At 41.1% G+C, this 20,248-nt stretch overlaps 1 protein-coding gene across 28 annotated transcripts in view; it reads right to left on the reverse strand.

Annotated features, from left to right (window-relative positions):
- Nucleotides 1–20,248, reverse strand: part of Arpp21 (cAMP regulated phosphoprotein 21) — a 165,609-nt gene that overhangs the window by 109,980 nt on the left and 35,381 nt on the right. For 14 of the 28 annotated variants that reach the window (XR_013105706.1, XR_013105705.1, XR_013105704.1 and 11 more), the window contains exons 1-6: nucleotides 8,670–8,771; nucleotides 8,408–8,584; nucleotides 6,412–6,572; nucleotides 5,289–5,330; nucleotides 4,533–4,619; nucleotides 49–193 (exon numbers count right to left, since the gene is read on the reverse strand). Coding sequence is in view for 25 of the 28 variants with exons in the window: in XM_076917872.1 (XP_076773987.1) it covers nucleotides 49–193; nucleotides 4,533–4,619; nucleotides 5,289–5,330; nucleotides 6,412–6,537 (400 nt within the window). In the remaining 3 variants the exon portion in view is untranslated. Of the gene's footprint in view, nucleotides 1–48; nucleotides 194–3,210; nucleotides 3,836–4,532; nucleotides 4,620–5,288; nucleotides 5,331–6,411; nucleotides 6,573–8,407; nucleotides 8,585–8,669; nucleotides 8,772–20,248 lie in introns of those variants that run through there. The other 14 variants (XM_076917868.1, XM_076917855.1, XM_076917873.1 and 11 more) reach the window with 3 other exon arrangements.

A 20,248-nucleotide genomic window follows, 5' to 3' on the forward strand; every position in this document is an offset into this window, starting at 1 on the left:
TGCATGTGCCCAGGTTAAGCAAGGTAAGGAAATGTTTCTCAGATTCACCTTTTGATAACATTCTGATCTTGGGTCTCTCAGAGAGTTTCTCTCTGTTCTTTTCCTTTTCTTTTTCTCTCTCAGAATCATCCTTTCTAGATTTATCCTCCTCTTGCAGGCTGGGGAAACTGGAAAGCTGTAAGTGAATTGATTCCTGTTGGGGAAAAAAAAAATATAATAATTTAGGGCCAGAAGTAATCGTCTCTGCCTGGCTTCCATTTTGCACAGAGGTTACTAGGTATTGAAAAAAATGAGAAGTTGGTATGGATTCCTATTTCTTAAGTGGTTAAAAAAAAATTAAGCCTGTCAGGAAAAAAAAAAAAAAGAATACTTGCCCTTTACGGTGAACTGAAATCCAGAAGTCAATGGGAGGTCAGAAGACACATCGAGTATTAAACTTTGCCTCATGAATATTAACTTTAATCAAGCTAGACTCCTGTAGATCACAACTCTTATTTTTCTCTACAGGTTTATTTTTAAGTGTGTAGTGGGGTGAGGGGAACCCTTTAATCTCCTCACATTGGAGCCACTGTCATGTCTAAAAAAGGCTTCTTCAATTTTCTTCCAGGGCTCCTTATAAGGAGAAACGAGCACACAGACAGGTTCCAGGAGTCAGAATTACAGTTAGAACCGAGAGGAAAAAAAGCACCCAACAGCCAATTTACAGTAGAAATCGTACCATGAAACTGGGCTAAGAAGGATACCCCACACATAGGAAAAATTGAACCCTGCAACGCTGGAATCTTAGATCTGGGGTCACAGGGCTTATGTATGAATGTCATTAATATTATAAATCAGTCACAAAAAGGCATTGCCTTTTGGAAAATGTGGTGAGTCCTGCTATGTTTTCATAAGTTATCTATAAATCTATGTTTGGGTAAATGTAGTTAATTCTTCCCCAAACAGATTCTCCTGAGCTGCTTCTTGGTACAGAGCTCAGTGTTAAACTACGTCTACATTGATAATATTTTTTCCCCCTAGAAACTGATCTGCTTATATTGATTGACACTCAGTAGCCATTACTTTAGTTGCACATTTGCTTCTTTGGAGCAGAATGCACCCCATAATGTTCTGTTTGGATTTTTTTTAGTTTCTGCAAAGTATATGCTGGTTGGAGTCGTGATGGCTCAGGGAAGTTGTAGCTGGCTTTTGGGTGTGGTATATGAGAGACCACTCAATGACACTGCTTCATGGTATTGGGCAGGAGGTTGGTCGTGTTTTCAATGAGGAGAGACCTCCATTAGAAATGATAGCTGAAGGGAAGTTGCCATGGTGCTGAGAGAAAACAAAAACAACAACAACAAAACAAAACAAAACAAAACAAAAGATCTCCAACTTCCACTCTACGGAAGACTGTCATGGTAGATTCTTAACTAAGCTGGGTATTCCGACTCCTGGAAGGTTATTTTGGGGGTAGGGGTGGACATATACAAGATATGCAAATAAGACTGAAGTTCTACTGTAGTAATTCCTCACATGATTAGGGACAGAGAACTGTTGCAGTCGGTGGGGGTTCAAGGAGGAGCTAGGGTTTGGAGGTTGCTTTTACTTTCTCAGGAAATTCCTAGGCCATTTCCCAGCTGAGATGTGTCTGAGGAACAGCCAGGCCATCAGTGGACTCATAGAGAAGCTGTGGGCATGTGGGGCATGAAAGAATGATCCCATTTTGTCTTCAAAACTGTAAGAACTATCCAGCCCTCTCTAAGTTGGAATCTAGAAAAGTCATCACGTTGGCAATAAATCCTATACACAAAATCAGAAGCCTAAGACATCCACTGTAGACAAATATACAAATTGCTGCTGTGTGTTGACAGATACTCTAGTCAGGTTAAAAAACACATTTCTACACATACATACACAATGTGGTGTAGAAAGAATACACAAAAAGTGCTGTAGCATTGGTAAAAAACAATCTGTTATTTTTAAATATTTTTTATTGATATGCTCAATATTAAAATACAAGTGTTAATAAATACATTGGTACAGGATAAGTTTATACCCAACAACAGTAAAAGAATGATTCAAGTTGCAGTAACACACTGGTCAGTAAATATTATAACATTAGAAAAAAAACACGCTTCCTTTACTCAAAGACAGACTGAACCATCAGGTGTGGGTCTGAGATCAAGTAACACGGGGAACAAGAGAGTGTTTCCCACACAGGAAAATGAAGGCAGTTTTTCAAATACTGTGAATATACAAACATGGTGAAAGCAATACATTCCATGTACTGTATACCTCTCTGGGAGTCAGTCCACACATTTTCTAAGTGTTCAGTGTTTTCTAGTGAAGGCATTGCGTATAAATTCTAAGATCGGGTGACTTGCTTATATACATATAAGTGTGTGTGCGTGTGCCTGTTGGTTTTTCTGCCGAGTTCCTATTCCCACCACTCTTTGGCTTGTTCACAGAAAGCTTGAGGGGCCTAATTCTCTGCTCCAACATGAATTCTGTTTTCCAGGTTCAGAACCAGCAGGAACAAAGCACCGTTTGCACCCACTGTGTGGAGGTACCACTAGGCCTGCCTCTGAAATGGGTGCTATGATACAAATGACTCTTACCAAAACTCCTGTGCCTTGTCAAAAGAGACAAAGAGCAGATGGAGTCTACAGAGCCTGGCCTCCTCTGCCTGGCATTAGGAATGAGGAACAACTGGGCTCTTACTTCTCCCAGAGCCTGGCAATCTACAGGGTTTCACACAAGTCAGATGCCGTATATCACAAGCCAGCCGTTCACATTGCTAGTACAAGGCATGGGATTCACATCAGTCCACCTTTTTCATCTCCGTTAAAAAGAGAAGTACACAGAAAACGCTGAAGGAAAGCCACACGTTTCTCAGAGCCCGAGTTTGAAAAGAAAAAGGGTAAGGGTTTGTCTATGACACACAGTAATGGCTACTGAATGAGAGCTTGTCTGTGTCTTCTCACATGAATGGCATGTGAAGAAAATGAGACTAGTGAAGAAAACACTCTAAGGACAAAAATCTATAAGGACTTTATTTATTTTTATTTTTTTTGGTTCTTTCTAAAGAAAGTGCTCTCCATGTTCTCTGTGTCCATAAAGAGGATTTCGAGGATTGCAATTAGAAAGCGGGAGAGGGGAGATGAATGAGAAGCCAAAGAAATCCAAACAAAAATTAATGATTGTGTGATCAATTTTCCTTCCCTCGGGCTCAGACAGATCATTTGCCTTTTGTCTTGGCTGCTTTTGCCCTCTGAGAAAATAAGCAAAATTTCAGCATCAAGGCTATATATTTTTTTTCATAAGCAAATAAATATAGTAGTTAAAAGGAAAAAAATAGTAACAAAGAGGATGTGAAGGACCCTGGAATTTTAAGTTTTGGGAATCAAAGATAAGAATGGAGATGTGGGAGATGTGTAGCAGCTGGTTAGTATCAAATTCGCCATCAGTTCAGATGCTTTCCTGGACCATTTTTGCAGTAGTCAAAAAAAAAAAAAAAAAAAAAAAAAAACCACCAAAACCAACAACTCCCGAAGGCCTTAACTGCACTTCTCCACAGTTCAGGGTGCTTAGACACTACTTTTTACATCTTCTAGGAGCCAACAGTGCTGTTTTATTTATAGGCAAGTTCGTTTGGGGAGCTGAGAGGTAAGCTGTCTCCATAAAGACAGGATGCTTAGGGTGTATTTGGTTCAGCCTTATCAAGAGAGAGCCTTGGTGGACATCCAGCACTACCGTGCTTACTGGATTTGATTTGTTTTTTTTTTTTTTTTTTTAAATTAAGTTTTAATCTAAATTCATTTGAGTTCCTTTCCATTTGCAGTTTTCAGAGAGTCTGGAAGAAAACAAATGCAATATCCTGTGATATACATTTAAACTGGTTGTAGAGGATATGAGGGAGTGTGGGGGTGTATGTGTGGGGGGTTATTTGCATATTTGTGGGAGGTACATCTGGGAGTACAAGTGCCTGTGCATGTGAAGTCAGACGTCAGTCTCAGGTGTTGCTCCTCGGTTGCTATCTACCTTTCTTTCTTTCTTTCTTTCTTTCTTTCTTTCTTTCTTTCTTTCTTTCTTTCTTTCTTTCTTTCTTTCTTTTTGAGACAGTCTCTCACAGGGACCTGGGGCTCACTGGTTAGGCCTTGAGCAGGCTGGCCCTTGGATCCCAGGAATCTGTCTGTCTTTATTTTCCCAGTGCTGAGATTATAAGTATATGCAACATGTTCAGGTTTTGAGTGGGTTCCAGGGCTTAAACATAGGCCCAACTGCTTGTGTAGCAAACAGTTTACTCTTTATGTTATGTCCCCAGCCCCAAACTTCTAAACTATGCAGAGTGTCTCATAAACAGGAGGAAGCAAGAAAATGTTCTTTCTTTAATTCCTGTTTTCTCCCGCAAAACATCATTTAATGTCAAATTAGTGGTTGGCCATGCACACAGAAATCTAGTCATGCAATCCCGTCTAACACCAGGTTTATACCTGATCATGCACACAGAGCTGTAGTCATGCAATCACTTCTAATACCAGCTTTTATACCTGATCCTGGTGACTTTCCCCTCCAGGTCGAGCAGACTCTTCACAGACAGCAAGACTTCTGGTCAGCTTCCCTTTGCCTGCTCCTGACTGGGGATTGAGATTAAGGAGGGGGGGAAAAAAAGGAGAAAAAATTCTCAGACTGTTAAAGCATGGCCACCACATTTGCCTGAATATTCCCAAGTCAGACATCTCCATCCGGTATCTAATGTGCTAAATAGTTCTGGGTGAAAAGAGTGAAGAGAGGTATCTGGGAGCCAGTGCCAAGGATTAAAAACACCAACTCACACCAACAGTTCTTAACGATTTCGACTCATGCATGAAGAAGGGTGAATGAATGTCATTTCTTAAAAACATCACAAGAAACACTTGACATGACAAATTTTCATTAAAATTAAATTAGGAGAAGCTTTGACTAAGGAGGTGTTCCAAGCACTGAGCAACCTTGTCCACCAATTTTCAGGTGCAGATCACTTGAAAGATTGGAATGTCTGCTCTAAATTTTAGCCAATAACAACGAGAGCAAACCTCCCATGGATGTGGATGGAGTAAAGCACCACTGACCCTCCTACTGTAAATAGGAACTCTTGAGGATGTTCAGATTCTGAGCGAGAAGCATCCACATAAGGACAGAGGTGAGCGTGACAGCCAAGACCCATCCCAGCCTCTGAGATATGAGCACATCTTCAGCTCTGAGAGGAAATGTGCCATTTATGATATCTGTGGTGCTGACTCCCCTGGGACCCTGAAGATCCTTACCTTGGATTTTCTCCTCTCTTGGTTCTGAGCTGCCAGTCGCCGCTGCATGGTCGAAACAGAAACAGAAACAGAAACAGAAACAGAAACAGAAACAGAAACAGAAACAGAAACAGAAACAGAAATAAATCAAATCAAAACAAAACAAAACAAAACAAAACAAAAAAAACAGTAAACCAGAAAGAGATAGAGAGAAAGACAGAATGGGATGGGGAGAGAAAAATCAAAGGGGAAGATATCATTATCATGGATAACGGAGATACCCTCTATGGAAGAAAAAATATTGTGACCACTAGGAAGGACACCCTCCTGGCCTAAGTCCCAATCATTGCACACTGTCACCTTCAGTCCTCTGTACTCCTAGCAAACACAGGAGAGAGAAGAAACAACCTGGAAAGCTTCTGATCACTATGTGGTCATTGGCTTTTGATAAGGTTGGCTCATGGGAAAGGCTAACACATTTGTGAGTTGGTTCAACGAAAATCTATAGCATTTACAAGCTCAGTTTGCCTTCCCTGGACCAACATCTTTTTTTTTCTGTGGCAATCAGTGTGTACTTAATCCTGGCTCTCCCTTGCTTCCCCCAGCTGTTTCCAGGTCCCATTTCCTCCCCCCAATCTGTCTTAGTGTTCTGACTCTTCAGCTGGGGACTCTTGAGTTTCAGTTTGCCTGAAAATAAGATTTGAACCTTAACATGTCTATGAGTGGAATACCGGGCTTTGGCATGTACGAGCTGTGTCTCCATCTTTCCATGTAATAAGGAATCTGTGTGAAGACTTCGAGAGCCTAAAGCCACATCTGTAAAGTCCTTACACACACAGCTTGAGGTGATCTAGCCAGGGGTACTGAGCGAGGTGGTCTAGCAAGGGGTACTGAGCTCCTGTATACAAATGCAGTAATTAAATTATGCTCCTTAGATGATTTTATGGTTCATTTCTAAAGGCATTTTATGGCATCATTAAAAAAAAGAAAAAGAAAAGAAAAAGAAAAAAAAGAAGAAGAAAACCTAAAGAATTGGGGGATGATTCCTTCACTGATCTCCTAATCCCTTAAGGACCAAATCCCTAATGCAGTCTCAGACACATCCTACAGGTGGAGAGGCTAAGGACAGATCCTTGTAGCTCACCTGCAGTTCCAGCTTCTCCTCCTCATCCAGACTTTCCGACTTGAGGATGCCATTTTCTGGGGCAGACTCTGGCTCCGTCTGCCCTTCTTCAAGTATGGTCGGGGGCAGTTCTCCTTGCTCAGACATTCTCCCAGATCCAAATTAAAATGAGTTTTTAGATCCTAAAAGTTTACAGTATCAGAAAACAATATCAGTGCAGGGAAGGATTTCCAGTTGTTCTTGAGCTCTCTCATGCTCTCCGCCCACCCCAGCCCCTGTGAATTCACATCCAGAGGCTCAGCCCGGCATCCCTACCGACGACGACCTGACACACTCCAGAGGACAGAGCAAGACAATATCGAGCAGCAAATGCACACACAGGAGGCAGGTGCGTCACCTCAGCCTTAGCCCATCCACGCACACATCAGCACATGTGCGTACACCTTCTGTCAAAATGAGTCAACTCGTCTTAGCTGAGACACATAGCTCCCACCCATGTTAGGATCCACACTCTGCCACAGAGTAAGAGAAAAAAATGGTGACAGTTCTCCAGTGCTTCAACAGGTGATCCCCCAATTTCCGAGTCAAGAGGTGCTACCACTGATGGCAGGCGGCACCTCAGATATAACTCAGAAAATTATTTTTAAGTTGCAACCATGGAAACACCTCCCCAGCACCCAGCAACATGGAATACCGTGCACTGTGTTCAGGTACAAAACTCAGATGGAAAGGTTATGATTTGGTATAAACATGGATCTACATCTGGCCATGAGCCTTCCAGGGTCAGCACATTCAGATTTCCAACTAACAGCTAACAAAAGCAACAGCAGCAGCAGCAGCAGCAGCAGCAGCAGCAGCAGCAGCAGCAGCAGCAGCAGCCCCTCCATAGCTTCCAGCCAGGTACCTGTGCTGCACCAGTGCTGCGAGCTCTGATAAAGCAGCCTGCCAGGCAGTACTAAGGATAGATGCTGCTGCCCGCTGCCACTCCACCTTCAAAGCACACTGCTCTACAGACAGGAAGTGGCTTTTTAGATTTCAATTCCGTGTTATTGTTCCTGCCCCCCCACCCCCACCCCTTTTAACCTCCTTAAAAATCTCTGGCACTTCTTTCTCTCTGACATGCTCACAGATACTTTATCATTCACTTATGTATTTCCTGTTCATGTATGAGAAAATGAAGGGAGGGAAGACAGAAGACGGAGGGAGAAAAGAAAGGAAAAACCCAGAGGCAGAGAAGGAAGAAAGGAAAGACGAGAGAGAGAGAGAGAGAGAGAGAGAGAGAGAGAGAGAGAGAGAGAGAGGACTGGAGCAGCTGCAGCTTGGAATATTCTTTCTTTCACAAGCTTCCCACCATTTGCTGTCCCATTCTGGTCATTACAGTAGCATTGGACAGAGTAGTAGTCCCTTGTCTCTGTGAGCACGGCGGCATTAACCAGGTACTAGTTTAGTAACTTTATTCTCTGCTCGAAGTAGCAAGCATGGAACAGATCAACACAACTACCAGCTCGATTTCAGATTTACTAAAACCCACCATGACAAGGACAGATGGCCTGTAACAAAATCTTACAAGTACACCGACCTATTTGGCAGAGGATTGTGGGATTGTAGAAGGAAAAGTTTTCCTGACTGAGGCTGAGGTTCGAATTCTTGAATTTGCTGCTTTTAAGTTTGGGGAGGTTTTAAGATCTGCTGCCTTTTAGCAAATGTCTTTTACCTCAGCTGTGTCCTTACAAAACAAAAGTTTTATTCTCATAGTTTGCTTTCTCTCAGCAGGGGTTAGGGTAAGGAGACAAAGAACTTCTGTTGCCCTAACTCAGTTTTCAGAGTGCTTTAGTTAAAACAAACAAACAAACAAACAAACAAACACCAAAAACAAACGATTAAACAGTAAGAAAAATGAGCTCCTATACTCCAGACAGACAGGTCCTGACTCTGAGGGTTGGTCTCTGCAGACAGGTATGGCCATGAAAGAGTGTCGGTAAGATACAGATGAGATGCAGCCCCCCAAATGCTTTACCTTCAGCACACAATTCCAGCTGTAGATCTGGACAAGTAACTGGCGGTTTCTGTCGTTCTGCTCCGGGAGAATCCACGCAAGTGATCAGAGGTAACTGCCGTCCCATGTCCCCATTAGCAGTCCAAAATGTCCATTTCCAGGCAGTTTCCTTACACAGCTTGACACATGGTCGACAACCTGAAAAAAGAAGAACAGTAAATCATCCTGGCAACAGTCGTGGCCATCCAGAGACGCACACAGTAAGTAAGACTAGGTTTCTAACACTAATGACCAGCTTCCAGCAAATCTCGCTCCCAGCTTGCTCCAGCTCCACCTGTCCCAAGCTGCCGGCTTCTTCTCCAATGAAGGCTACAGCCGGCTGTTCAAGTCAGAGGCACCCACGCAAGGAGCTAAAATTAACAACTGAATTATGCACCGAAGATTACTCACTTCAGTTTTAACCTTTTTTAGTGAAATCTCGCACTTTGTATTAAAAACACACACACACACAAGTTTGTGTGTTTGTTTCAATAAGAATCAAAGTCACCTACATGCCAAAGGTTTGTCTCTTTTATTTCTAAATCAAAGCCTTTGTTCAAATTATAGGTGGATGGGCTATGCTTTAAATCTACGTCTATGGGTCTTTTGTGAGAGATACCTTCATACAGCATGTGTACAGGTTTGGATTTAATGAGGCCCTGTCTATAAAGTTTGAAAGAGAGAGAAGACAGCAGAAAACTTTCACACTTGGCAAAGCTGAAAGAACACCTTTCACTTTGCAGACAGTGTGCAAAGCATCCCTAATAGCCCCGCTTCACGGTGAACAATCTTTCCACATCCCTCCTTCCTTCCCCGCTGGGACAACTCTGCCAGCTGAGCATTCCGTGTGACAGCAAAGAATCGCTGTCGCAGCAAGCAACAGATTGGCACACTCCGAGCCCCTTGCAAACAATCCACGCTCTAATGTACGCTTTCTTTTTCTCAAAACTCCTACAGGAGCAGCCACACAGACAGCTTGGATGCAAACAGAGTCGGGATCCTGATAGCATTTGCCAAAAGCAAACCCAAACTCTCAGCCTCCCTGGGGTTGGGGGGTACAGCCACTGATAGCAGCAGACACACCTCTTGGGTCCTATTGCCCAGGAAAACACTAGCTACATGTAATTACTGCTCCAAAGGCTGGAAACCTTTTCTCCTTGCCATCCCCTCTCTACTAGGCTAGATGAGCATGGCTGATTCCTCTCAGTTTTGGCAGTGGCTCTGTTAATAGCATATTGGGTTACAAAGCCATTTGGTGTGCAGTGGAAAACAACTGTTGAAAATACAACCATGAATCCTATCAATAATTTCTGATTTATTCATTTTCCATGGTTTTAAAATGTACACCTTTTTTTAGAAACCACATCGCTATTGAGATAGACAAGCACACATCTCACACACAAAAGGGATCATGAATTGACAGTCATTTTTGTTTTTTCTATTCTGGCTCCTTGTACCATGGATACCATGGTAGATGTCTAATTTTAATTAAATAAAACAACAACAACAACAAAAAAAATAAGTAAGGATCAATCTAGCCTGCACGGCTAGAATAAGCTCTCCAGTTAGATAAAGTTACTAAGTGCCTTTTCATGCTGTTTTCTTTTTCCCAAGGTGAATGAAATTATTGTGAATTTTTACATTCCTTTGTCTCATTTTCTTGCCCGCACACTTGTGCAGGAGCATTTAATCTAGAAGGCAAATGACAATGGAGTTTCAAATAGAAGCCTCAGATACATAGCCTGGCTTTAGTAGGAGGATATAAGAATATATATATATATATATATATATATATATATATACATATATATATATATATGTATATATATATATATATATATATATATATATATATATATATACATATATATATATATATGTATATATATATATATATATATATATATATATATATATATATATATATTCATATACCCCAGAAAACAGAACAAACTCATGTTCACGTAACTATCCAAGTGCTAACAGCCTGGATCTCTGTGTGTGCGTAATTACCAGGACATGTTTTGAAATAGAACTGAACTCTGTAGTCAGTGAGGTATTATTCTTACACGGCTGAATCATGAAGTCATCATCTTTCCCAAGATAAAAGGGAATGTGGGCATATGGGAGTGAGCAGAGAGGAGCATATGGATGGCAAATATTTTTATAACTGATTAAAATTGTTCTCTTTGCTGAGGAAGCAATGCCAGGAACCCGCCCTACTCCAGCTTTCTGCTCGCCAAACGAACCCTGTTCCTGCACTGCCATTTCATGTGGATCGGGTCCAAGTTCTCTCATTTTTTTATCGAGAACCAAATTATATTTAATGAGTATATTTTTCTTGGCAATATTCTGTTAATAAATTTGGTCATCGAATTTTAATTTATGTAATAAAAAGACAGAAAGGGAGAAACTCATATTATATAATATATGTAGTCTATGTAACACACAAAAGCCAAGTTGCTGGGGTTCTTTTATATACATTATTATTATTTTACATTCTATAACTTTTATGTGCATGTCTGTATATGGACTTGCATGTGCCACAGCACTAGAGTGGCAATTGGAAGGCAGCTTTGGTGTTCTTTCCTTCCACCGTGTGTGACCTGGGGACTGAACTCTGAGGTCGTCAGGATTGCCATGGGAACCTTTATCAGCTGAGTCATCTCAGAGCCCCAGAAATATTACTTCAATCATGAATTTGGAAGGATGTCTTAGGAGAACCTATCAGGGTGATGAATCTACAGAAAAAGGATGCAATGCTCTCAGCTATTTTATAGAGAAAACATCAAATAAAACAATGACCATTCCATACGATCTTAATACCGCTTTCTATGCCTTGACCTTGCTTTAGAATAAAAATGCTAGTAATTAGAATTGTAAAGAGGAGACACAGATGTGGAGAAAAGAGTAATATAGCTCAAAGCTTATGTGCATTCTGCCTTTAGTTCCTACGAAGAACTTGCACGTGTCCTATTGCATGTATCTATGTCTTAAATACCCTAATCGTTGTGGAGCCATGTAGCATTTGATTCAGATTCCAGTAGGCTCTTCCTTTTTCTGTCTAAATGGGAGATTAAAGGTGGAATCTGTCTGCAAGTCAAGATGCTCACTTCATTAGTCACTCCTTCACAATATGTGAGAAGTTAACACACCGATGCTAAATTTGTGTAAGAGTTTTATGGCAAGACAACACAGTGAGATGACACTCACTGGGGAAAACTGAATAGTTTCTCCCATGAGTAAGATAACAAACACAGTCAGCTGTCGCTCATTGGGACAACTGAATGGTTTCTCCCAAGGGTTCCCTTTGGCAGTAGGTCCCAGGTCTGCAAATAAAAATTACTTGTATTTTGAAGAGACAGTAGTGATTTGTTGGTTTCCTGTGTAAGGTAGAAACACAGACAAGCTAAAATATGATTCAGTCGCCAAAGACTTAATTGGCTAAAATTCCTAAAGGGTTTTTTAGCATCTCAGATTAAGTTCAAAGAAGGCTAAATTTTGGAATGAAAGCCCTTGAAAAAACCAAGGGTAACAATGGCAAGGCACAAGCTCTGCAAACAGGAGTAACGTCAGCAAGTCTAGAACCTTCTTAAGGTTGAACAAAAGGGGAAAAGTTGTTTCATAAATGTTACTTCCCAAAGAAAGGTTTAAGTTTTAACATATGTGTAAAAGGCACTAGACCAGGAACTTGACCCTTTAGTTGAACTTGCTTGTTTGTTTGTTTGTTTGGTTTTTTTTTTTTTTTTTGTGAGGCAAAATACACAAATATTTTTAGGTAATTGTTTACATGTAAATGAGAAAAACTGACAATAAAACATTCTGGAAAGTAAACTTAGGAGGCACCTCTACATCTAAGAAAATAAATGTTCACAAATTCTAGGAAGCTGAAATAGTCTACAAATATCCTTTCTGCAAGAATTTATTTTATATTATTTTTTACACAAACCTAGTTTTTAATTAAGTTTTTGTTTGCATACGATGACATCATATGTATAGGTCGGTATTCATAGGTATCTGTATGCACCTAATGGGTAAAGAAGTGGGTGGTAAAGCTTTGGGAACTAAAATGGATCCCATTGGTCAAATGAATGTTTCAAAAACAGGGGAGGTTTTTTTGGCAGCAAAAACATCCAGGGGAGAAAAGTCAAGTAAGGAAAGTTTACCTTTCACATAAAACAAGCTTTCTCTAAGCTTCCACTATGTCCGAAGATAATCTATGAGACATGACATTCAGTTCAAACAATGCAACTTCCCTTGGAAGTTTTATTCTGTTATTTTCTGAATATGATACGGGTACACAATAAGCAGGTTGTTATACATCCCAAAAGATCAAAGGCAGAATATGCGAGCGCAAGAAAGAAAGCTGGCATGTTGACTTTTAAAGTTTCCTCAGGTGTCTCGATGACAAACCCGTACAAAACAGTTCTGTGATGTAACCTGCACTGACTAGGACTTGACTTGTAAATTACATCAGCCCCATTACTTTAGCCATCATAATGTGGTAAGGCTTTGTGATTTCTCAGTGCACTATGGATACTGATGAGAGAGATTGATTAGGGGTATATGAGAGTCACAGAATCTGCCAGCATCAGTGTATGGGGGTGGGTTGTGTGTGCCATGCTGGTCAGTTTGTTGCTGCTGCTGCTGTTGTTAATTTGACACAAGCTAGAGTCATCTGGGAAAGGGGGATGTCAATTGTGAAATTGACTTCATCAAATGGGTCTGTAGGCAAGTTTGTGGGGACATTTTCTTGATTAATAATTGACCCAGCCCACTATAGGCAATGCCACCCCAGGCAAGTGGTCCGGAATTGCACAAGAAAGCAAACAGAACAAGCCCATTTTGCACTGAGAAAAGCCAGCAAGCCAAGTTCTACCGTGACTCTGCTTCTGCTCCTCCCTCCAGGTTCCTGCCTTGAGCATCTCCCCTAACTTTTACTGATAATAGACTCTGTACTGGCTGGTTTTGTGTGTCAACTTGACACAAGCTAGAGTCATCAGAGAGGAAAGAGCCTCAGTTGAGGAAATGCCTCTCTAAGATCCAGCTGTAGGGCATTTTCTCAACTAGTGATCAATGAGGGAGGGCCCAGCCTACAGTGTGTAGTACCACCCCTGGGCTGGTAGTCCTGGGTTCTATTAAGGATGCAAGCCATATGATAGAGCAAGCCAATGAGCAGCACCCATCCATGGTCTTTGCAATCAGCTCCTGCCTCCAGGTTCCTGCCCTGCAGAACTCCTGTCTTGACTTTCTCTAGTGCTGAACAGCAATGTGGATTTTGTCGGCTAACTAAACCCTTTCCTCCTCAACTTGCTTCTTGGTCATGGTGTTTTGTTGCCTAGTCTTTTATCACAATAGAGATCGAGTTAGAGTGTGCTCTTGCCCACCCTGGGGAACGAGCACTACTTCTGGAAAAAAAAAAAAAAAAAAAAAAAAAGCCAGCTCTGCAATTCCCTTCTCCCCCAAACAGGGAAAACATTTGACTGTCAGGAATGACAGTTAGAACTGGGTGGGGCAAAACAATTGATTGGCCGGTTTCTTACACCTCTGACCCAGTGTTTTATATATTTCTTTTGATTTAATATCAGTTAAAGGGGGTTATTAGACACAATTTATTGAAAGGAACTGGAACTCTGACAGCATTGAGCCTGAGCTCAGTTTGACTGACAGACCATTGTCTAGGTTTTCAAATGGCCTCAACTTCCATACTGGTTACTCCAATTTGTTTATTTGTTCCTTTTTTTTTTTTGTTGTTGTTTTTTTTTTTGTTGTTTTTTTTTAACCTGTATTTGCTAAAGTAAAGACAATGGCTTTGGTGTTGATGTTAGAGGACAGCCTTAGAGAATCTGCACTCTCCTTCAACCATGTTGGTTCTGGGAATCAGACTGAGGTTACCAGACTTGGCAGCAAGCACCTTTACAAGCTGAGCCATCTCACCTCCATTACCCAGTATTTCTAACATTGGTCAATGAAGAGTATAAGCACGGTTTATCCATGGACACATTGGTCTATTGGCTTCCAAGCAAGTGTAAACTTGAAAAGATTACATAATTCAGAGTAACAAAGCCCTGAAAAGCACATCTAGCAGACATCAAATCCAGAGGCTTACACAGGACCCTTCACCACACTGTAATTTGGAGCTCTCTCTCACTGAACTTGGAGCTAGACTAGGAGCCAGCAACCCCCAGCAATATTCCTCCCTCTGTCTCTCATACCACTGAGATTACAGGGGTGAACCTGGACCACATACAAGTTTTTAAGTGGGTTCTGGGACTTTAAACTCAGGTCATCATGTTTACATAACAAACACTCTTAAGCAATAAGCCATCTCTTGAGTCCCAATGTGCAAGAAATCATATGTCTACCTGATATCCAGATAAGGTAGGCTCAGGGTTTTCAGGAAGGCATGCTCATTTTAAAAAAGTAAACATTAATCAGAATCCATATTGGCAGGCCACATGCACCATCTAGAAATGAGTACCAACCTAATCTTAAAATAAAATGCTAGGACCTCAGGCTTCTGTGGCACTCTATGTAATCATAAAATAAGTTTCCTAAAACTATATTTAATGCTATTACATAACCTTTCCAAAACATATTTTTTAAAACAGTTATGTCTTCAGGTTGGATCTTACTTACATCTTGAGTTTTCTGTGCCAGTGTCATGGTACTGTCGTGATCTACACTGATAGGTTTCAATTTTCCTTTTCTTTTTTCTTTTCTTTTTTTTTTTTTTTTTTGTTTTTTTTTTGTTTTTGTTTTTTTTGTTTTTTTAAGACAAGGTTTCTCTGTGTAGTCCTGACTGTCCTGGAACTCACTCTGTAGACCAGGCTGGCCTCGAACTCAGAAATCCACCTGTCTCTGCCTCCCAAGTGCTGGGATTAAAGGCATGCACCACCACCGCCCGGCCGGGTTTCAATTTTCCTAGCTCTTTGACCCTTTAATATAGTTCCTCATGTTGTGGTGACCCCAACCATAAATTTTTTTTGTTTCTACTTCATAAGTGTAATTTTGCTACTGTCATGAATCATAATGTAAATATTTTTGATGATAGGGGGTTGCCAAACAGGTTGTGACCCCCTGGTTGAGAACCATTGTCCCATATTAAGCCTCAATCACCTTAGGGATGGGAAGAAATGATGGTGACCAGAAGTGACAATCCTGCTTAATTCATAGGTCTAAGTTAGGATCCAGATATTATTTAAAATAATCTTGTTTAGGTAGAGGCCAGGACAAAAACTTTTTTTCTATTGCTTATATTGGATACTTTGTCTTGGAGCAAAGATTTGCTATAAAAACCTATGTCTTTTTTCCTGGCTTAAAGGGTTCAAAATATGAAATTCATCATCACAAAGATGAAAGACATTTTTAAAGGAATATTAATTTTAACAATCATCAGCATATTTGACATGAACTCTGTTCTCCTGCATTCCTACAAGAAGTACAAAAAGCACCTGTCACTTCAGAACAATGAAGTCTGGTCCATGTGATGCAGCTCCCACTGCCAGAGTGGGAGCTTAGCATCTGCAGCATTCAAAGGAAGAAAGGAAAAGACTTCTACAACTCGAGCAAAGTCAAGAAAACCACAGTGAGTTGTTATTTGCTGCGGTTTCGAAATGACTCCCGTCCTGATTAGAAGACATAGAACCCCGTTAGTATGAGGTCTTGTTTTGGCTATAGCAACACTCAGCATTCCATCTCACAGGTGAACGGTTCCTGTCTCAATGTTGCATTTGCAGAATTAGTACCAGCAAAGGCGTCTTTGCTACATATCATCGTCCTTAGCCCTACTGCAAAGGTAATGAAGCTTGGAAATGGGGGGGGGGGGGCATCTTCCTGAAATAAGGAGAAGCTGTAAGACTCTAAAGCAGTGGTTGCCAACCTCCCTAATGCTGTGACCCTTTAATACAGTTCTTCATGTTGTAGTGACCCCTGTAAACATAATATTATTGCATTGCTACTTCATCATGGCCATTTTGCTAGTTATGAATCTTAACATAGATATCTGATATTCAGGATATCTGCTATGTGAATCCCAAAGAAGTCTTGACCCACCAGTTGAGAATCACTTTCCAAAGGACTCTGACTCTCTCTCTCTCTCTCTCTCTCTCTCTCTCTCTCTCTCTCTCTCTCGTTGTAGAAATCCTCATGGTAGAGATTGACACACCATTCTAGAGCAGGAAGGAAAAGAGCAGAGACATAGGTGACATCTGGAATGACAGAGGTGCCATTTCACAAAGAGCACCTGAAATTTCTGTACAGACAAAGGGGCTTTCTAGTCACACAGGCTGCTCTGGACTAAGTTTTGTGTTAGCATCTTGAAAGTTAATCAAAAAAAACGTTTTATTTCTTATGTCTATGTGGCATGTATGTACATGTGCATTCGAGCCTCTCTCTCTCTCTCTCTCTCTCTCTCTCTCTGTGTGTGTGTGTGTGTGTGTGTGTGTGTGTGTGTGCAGGACCCACGTGGTCATTTTCTTTGAGTCTTTCCAACTCATTCACTCAGGCAGTGTTTCTCATTCAAAGTGAGAGCTCACCCATGTGGCTAGCCGGACTAGCTAGATTAGGCAGCTTGCTCTGTCTCTGCCTCCTGAGTACTGGAATTACAAAGGGACCAGGACATCCACCTGGCATTAACATGGGTTTTCAGAATTGGAACTCTTGATCTCATGCTTGCATGGCCAACACTTCAACCACCGAGCAATCTTCCTTCCCAGAAAGATAGAAAATTGTTTGCAAACAATCCGGTATCTGTACCAGCAGGACAACTACCTTTGATTAAGTGTTTACAACGTGATCAATTGAGACTGAGTTTCACAGTTGCTTAATTTATCCTCACATCAACCCCATCTATTTTTGTCAGCCTCCGTGCAGAAAATAACCTGTGTTGCTTGCCTTATCTCCTTAGTGTTAATCCAAGTGACTTGATGACCCATTACCCCGTGCATCCCTCTGGGGCCCCAACATGATCACTCTGTAGCAAATTTCAGAATCTGAACCAAGGCATCAAGTCACTCTCATCCCATTGTTATGTAAGATGATAGTCACAGATTTGAACCTGCCTTGTCTATCTCTACACTAACCCTGATCCCAGGGACAGTGCCCAGCACAAATAAGTGTTTGTTCATTTAGTAAATCAAGCAGGGCTCCAAGTTTCCAGCAGCATAGTCAGTGATGGACAGGCAGCTTAGACCATGTTTGGGTTTCTCATACCTAAAAGTGAGGACCTCTGGTCGCTCTCAGACATCTGAGAAGCAACTTAACGAGTTTAACTAATAATCACTAGAAGGTGCTCAGAGGCAAAGCTATGGCGTGCTTCTGGATCTGTGGATGCATGATCTGGCAAACTCTGGATTGTTGGACACTTCATTAAAAGAAAATTGAAACGCATTTTTAAAGAACCCACTATGTGAGACATTCTATGGCCCTGGAATAGGACAACAGAAGAAGGAAGAGACAGTACACACTTGAAGGGGTCACTGAACAAATAAGAAAGCAACCTGCAGGTCAGAGGCAAATAAAAGCATGGGAGATTAAAAAAAAATCTTTTTCTTCTTTCTGTGTAATTTTCCCCTTTTCTCTACATCACACAATACAATATTGCCTAAAATTCTACATTGATAACGGTACATTCATAGTCATTAAAATATATAAGCCACTGTCCTTGGATCAACGTATTTTCTAGAAATAACTTAAGTATTTATAAATCATAGGAAAACATATTCAATAGTTATTACTTCTATTCTATAAGACACTCAGTAAGAAGGTGCAACTTGAAACTGAAAATTCATGGATGTATTTGGCATTGACCAGTTTTGTTTATTTAACTTTGTTCTAATGGACAGCACCATTGTGTTGGAAATTTGTTCCCCACATACCTAGACCTACTTAGATGGTAGCTGCAGGAGAGTCATAGTTGAGCTAGCTCAGAATGGTCATAGATATACTAATTTAAAAAACAAAGGTTCAGTTCAAGATCCTGGCAAAAAATGGTTAGGGAATGCTGTATATGACTTTTCTGCCTGCCCTAGGAGACAGCTGGACAGGAGGGTCCTGTGCTTTCAGACGGCAACTGTCATGTCAACATTCTGGTGGGACATGGGCACATTTTGTAAATGCAGATATGCAGAAGAATGTCTTTAAGTCCTTTTTCTACATCATTAAGGGTTTTTGCTTGTGTTTGTCTTGTGCTTTAAATATAAATATTGTAATGAAAATGTTCCAATGACAAATGTGGGCACTGCACTCTAAGTTCCCTGGATGGGAGGGCGTGTGAGGAGCATTTTCTCCAACTGTGGCTTCACATGGGTCAGGACCACAGCTGATACATTTGGCTGAAAGGATAAATAGATATAGGCCTGTATAGAGAATATTTTCAAGAAATCTGTAGCACCTTAGTGGAGAAGAATCAGGATTGCCACCATGTATCCAAGGTCTAATTAAAAAAAAAAAGTAACTTACTTCTTCAGGTACAGCATTGTGTGCATTTATTTGGATTTGTTAGTACCCGAACACTGCAGGCATCCTTGGAGATGATAACAGAACCCTCAATACCATTTAGAAGGTCTCACATGGGGGTGCGGGACTATTTAGTTTGTCATTTTCTAGTAGAAATTGGTTTGCCTCTTGTCACTCAGCATCAGAACTGTAATCACATGGCTCGAGGCTGCATGTGATGTCTTCATTCCCTACATTCTTTAAGCATGACCTTATGTAATTCTGTTTAAGCACATGTTCCTGCCTTAAGAGTTGTTGGCGTTCAAACCTGATGTGGTTGCATGTGAAAATATGTGCATGGTTTCCTCCCAGCTCCTCTACCCTGGTAAGGTGCAGTCTGGGAAAATGGATAGCTCTTGGCTATCTTCACATTGGAAACTAAATAATGCAATGTTAGCGACCTTAGGAAATGACAGATTCTGTAAGCTTTTCAAACATGCTGGCATGACCTGTTTACTAAAGGCACAGGGAAAGCTGGCTCTCATTCTGCTCTAGATGAAGGAACTGGCAAGAGTCAGGACAACACCCAAAAGTACAAGTTAGCCTGGCGTTGGGCGATGAAAGGTGGTCCATGGCTATAGCTTGGGTGGCATGCAGCTTCTTTGAAATTAGAACTTTAAAAAAAATGTTGTTTTCAGTTTTCTAGAAGAAATATCCCTCTAAGAGTAGAAACTGCTCCCCCAAATCCCTTGTCCTTACTGCTACATGATACGAGCTTCTATCAAGATCACAAAGCCAAGCATGGGTACTCAAGGGTCTCAGATCAGAACCTTGGCACTTATATAAGCCAGGCATGCTGGAACACGTTTATAACCCCAGCACTGGGTTAGGGGCATAGAGCACAGACATGCAGATTCTGAGGGCTTACTGGCTATCCCAACCTATGAGTTCCAGGTCAAGTAAGAGACCCTACCTCAAAGCTAAAATGATGGAGATGTAATTAAGGAAGGTAGCTAACCTTTGGTCTCTACACCAACCTGAACTAGTGTGAGCATCCAACAGGATATAGAACAATAAACACTGGTTAATTAACTTAATGACACCACAAAACTCAAATTTCAAAGCATCCCTTTTTTTAGACTCCTGCCCACAGCCTGGCTGAACTGACTTCTATGTATATATTTTGAGTTTTGATCTGTATGAATGAGTGAGCCTCCTGCAAGCATCTCTGATTTGGGGGAGGACTGGTTAGCTGTTGTCCAAGTTTGATTACATTGTGAAAAAAAGTCATTCTTTCTTTTATCAAAATTATTGCTATTTCTATTGTAGGTGAGTGATCTCAACCAGTTGCAACAGAACCCAGTCAGGGGCCTCCTGGGTTTCTAG

This window comes from Arvicanthis niloticus, chromosome 21 (genome assembly GCF_011762505.2).
Source record: "Arvicanthis niloticus isolate mArvNil1 chromosome 21, mArvNil1.pat.X, whole genome shotgun sequence".
NCBI classification, from domain to species: domain Eukaryota; kingdom Metazoa; phylum Chordata; class Mammalia; order Rodentia; family Muridae; genus Arvicanthis; species Arvicanthis niloticus.